Source organism: Monoraphidium neglectum, assembly GCF_000611645.1.
Source record: "Monoraphidium neglectum strain SAG 48.87 unplaced genomic scaffold scaffold02502, whole genome shotgun sequence".
In the NCBI taxonomy this organism is placed as follows: domain Eukaryota; kingdom Viridiplantae; phylum Chlorophyta; class Chlorophyceae; order Sphaeropleales; family Selenastraceae; genus Monoraphidium; species Monoraphidium neglectum.
Window position 1 is genome coordinate 5,899 of NW_014011126.1, and position 1,151 is coordinate 7,049.

Here is a 1,151-nt window from a genome sequence, read left to right on the forward strand (position 1 = left end):
TAGTAGCGAGCATCCCTGAACACACATCGCACCGTGGCGTCGGCCCACCTCGCCCGCGCGGGCCTGCTCACTCTGCGATCCATATTTTCCAACCCCCGCACTCTCAAAGGCTGATCTGAACGCCATCAGCGTGAAGGCCATCCTCGCGTCCCTCAAGGACCGGTTCCAGGTGCGGCCGCGGCCCCCATCACCGCCTGATGCATCGGGAGTCTGCTCCTTTCGTATCCCCTGGGGCCGCCGTTGACGTGGGAGCAGCCCCCACGCGCGGGCACCCTGGCGGCAGCTGTGTCCTGCACGTGCTCCCCGGGACAAGCCCCTTGACCTTATGTGAACTGCTGTTTGAGGGTCAACATCTTATATCACACACACACACACACACACACACACACACACACACACACACACACACACACACACACGTGCATGTACTCACACCTGCAAGCACCCACACGCATGCGCGCGCGTTTGTTCTGCAGGTGGACATGGCCCCCAAGAAGGCGCTGGTCAAGGGGGTGGCCCAGGCCTACATTCAGCAGCACGCAGCAGAGGTGGAGGCAGCCGCGGCCCCCGCGCAGGTGTGTGTGTGTGTGTGTGTGTGTGTGTGTGTGTGTTTGCGCACGTGCGTGCACCCGCACGCGCGTGGTGTGTGTGTGTGTGTGCATGTATGCAAGTGAATTTGTGTACCTGCCCGTGTGCTAGCACAGGCAAGGGGGTGTTCAGGGTTGGTGCTTGCAAACGTGCCGCCCGCTGAGCCGCCGGGCTGCGTGTGATGAGCACAGCCGGTGCCACAGACGGCCCATGCGTTCTTCTGCCGCGCCCGCCGTGCCCCCGCCCAATGTTTTGCAGGAGAAACCGCAGGAGGAGGCGCCCGCGCCTGCAGGCGAGACGGCACCGCAGGAAAAGGCAGCAGAGGAGAAAGCGCCGGAGGACGAGGCGGCAGAGGCGAAAGCGGCGGAGGGAAAAGCTGCAGAGGAGAAGGTGGCGGAGGAGAAAGCGGCGGAACCGGCTGAGGGCGCGGCAGCGGGCGAGGAGGCGGCGGAGGAGGAGGAAAAGGCGGCGCCCGCAGCGGACGGCGACGCCGGCGGCGACGCGGCGGCGGGGCAGCAGCAGGCGGGCGATGGCGAGGCTGAGGATGGGGGGGAGGCGGGCGG

General features: G+C 65.9%; 1 protein-coding gene across 1 annotated transcript in view; it reads left to right on the plus strand.

Annotated features, from left to right (window-relative positions):
- MNEG_10890 (Protein DEK) overlaps positions 1 to 770 on the plus strand; it is a gene marked incomplete at both ends in the record, with an annotated part of 4,170 nt that extends 3,400 nt beyond the window's left edge. Inside the window, 3 exons of the mRNA XM_014040639.1 lie at positions 110 to 169; positions 477 to 575; positions 705 to 770. Coding sequence (XP_013896093.1) covers positions 110 to 169; positions 477 to 575; positions 705 to 770 — 225 coding nt within the window. The remainder of the gene's footprint in view (positions 1 to 109; positions 170 to 476; positions 576 to 704) is intronic.
- Positions 771 to 1,151: the final 381 nt, after the last annotated feature.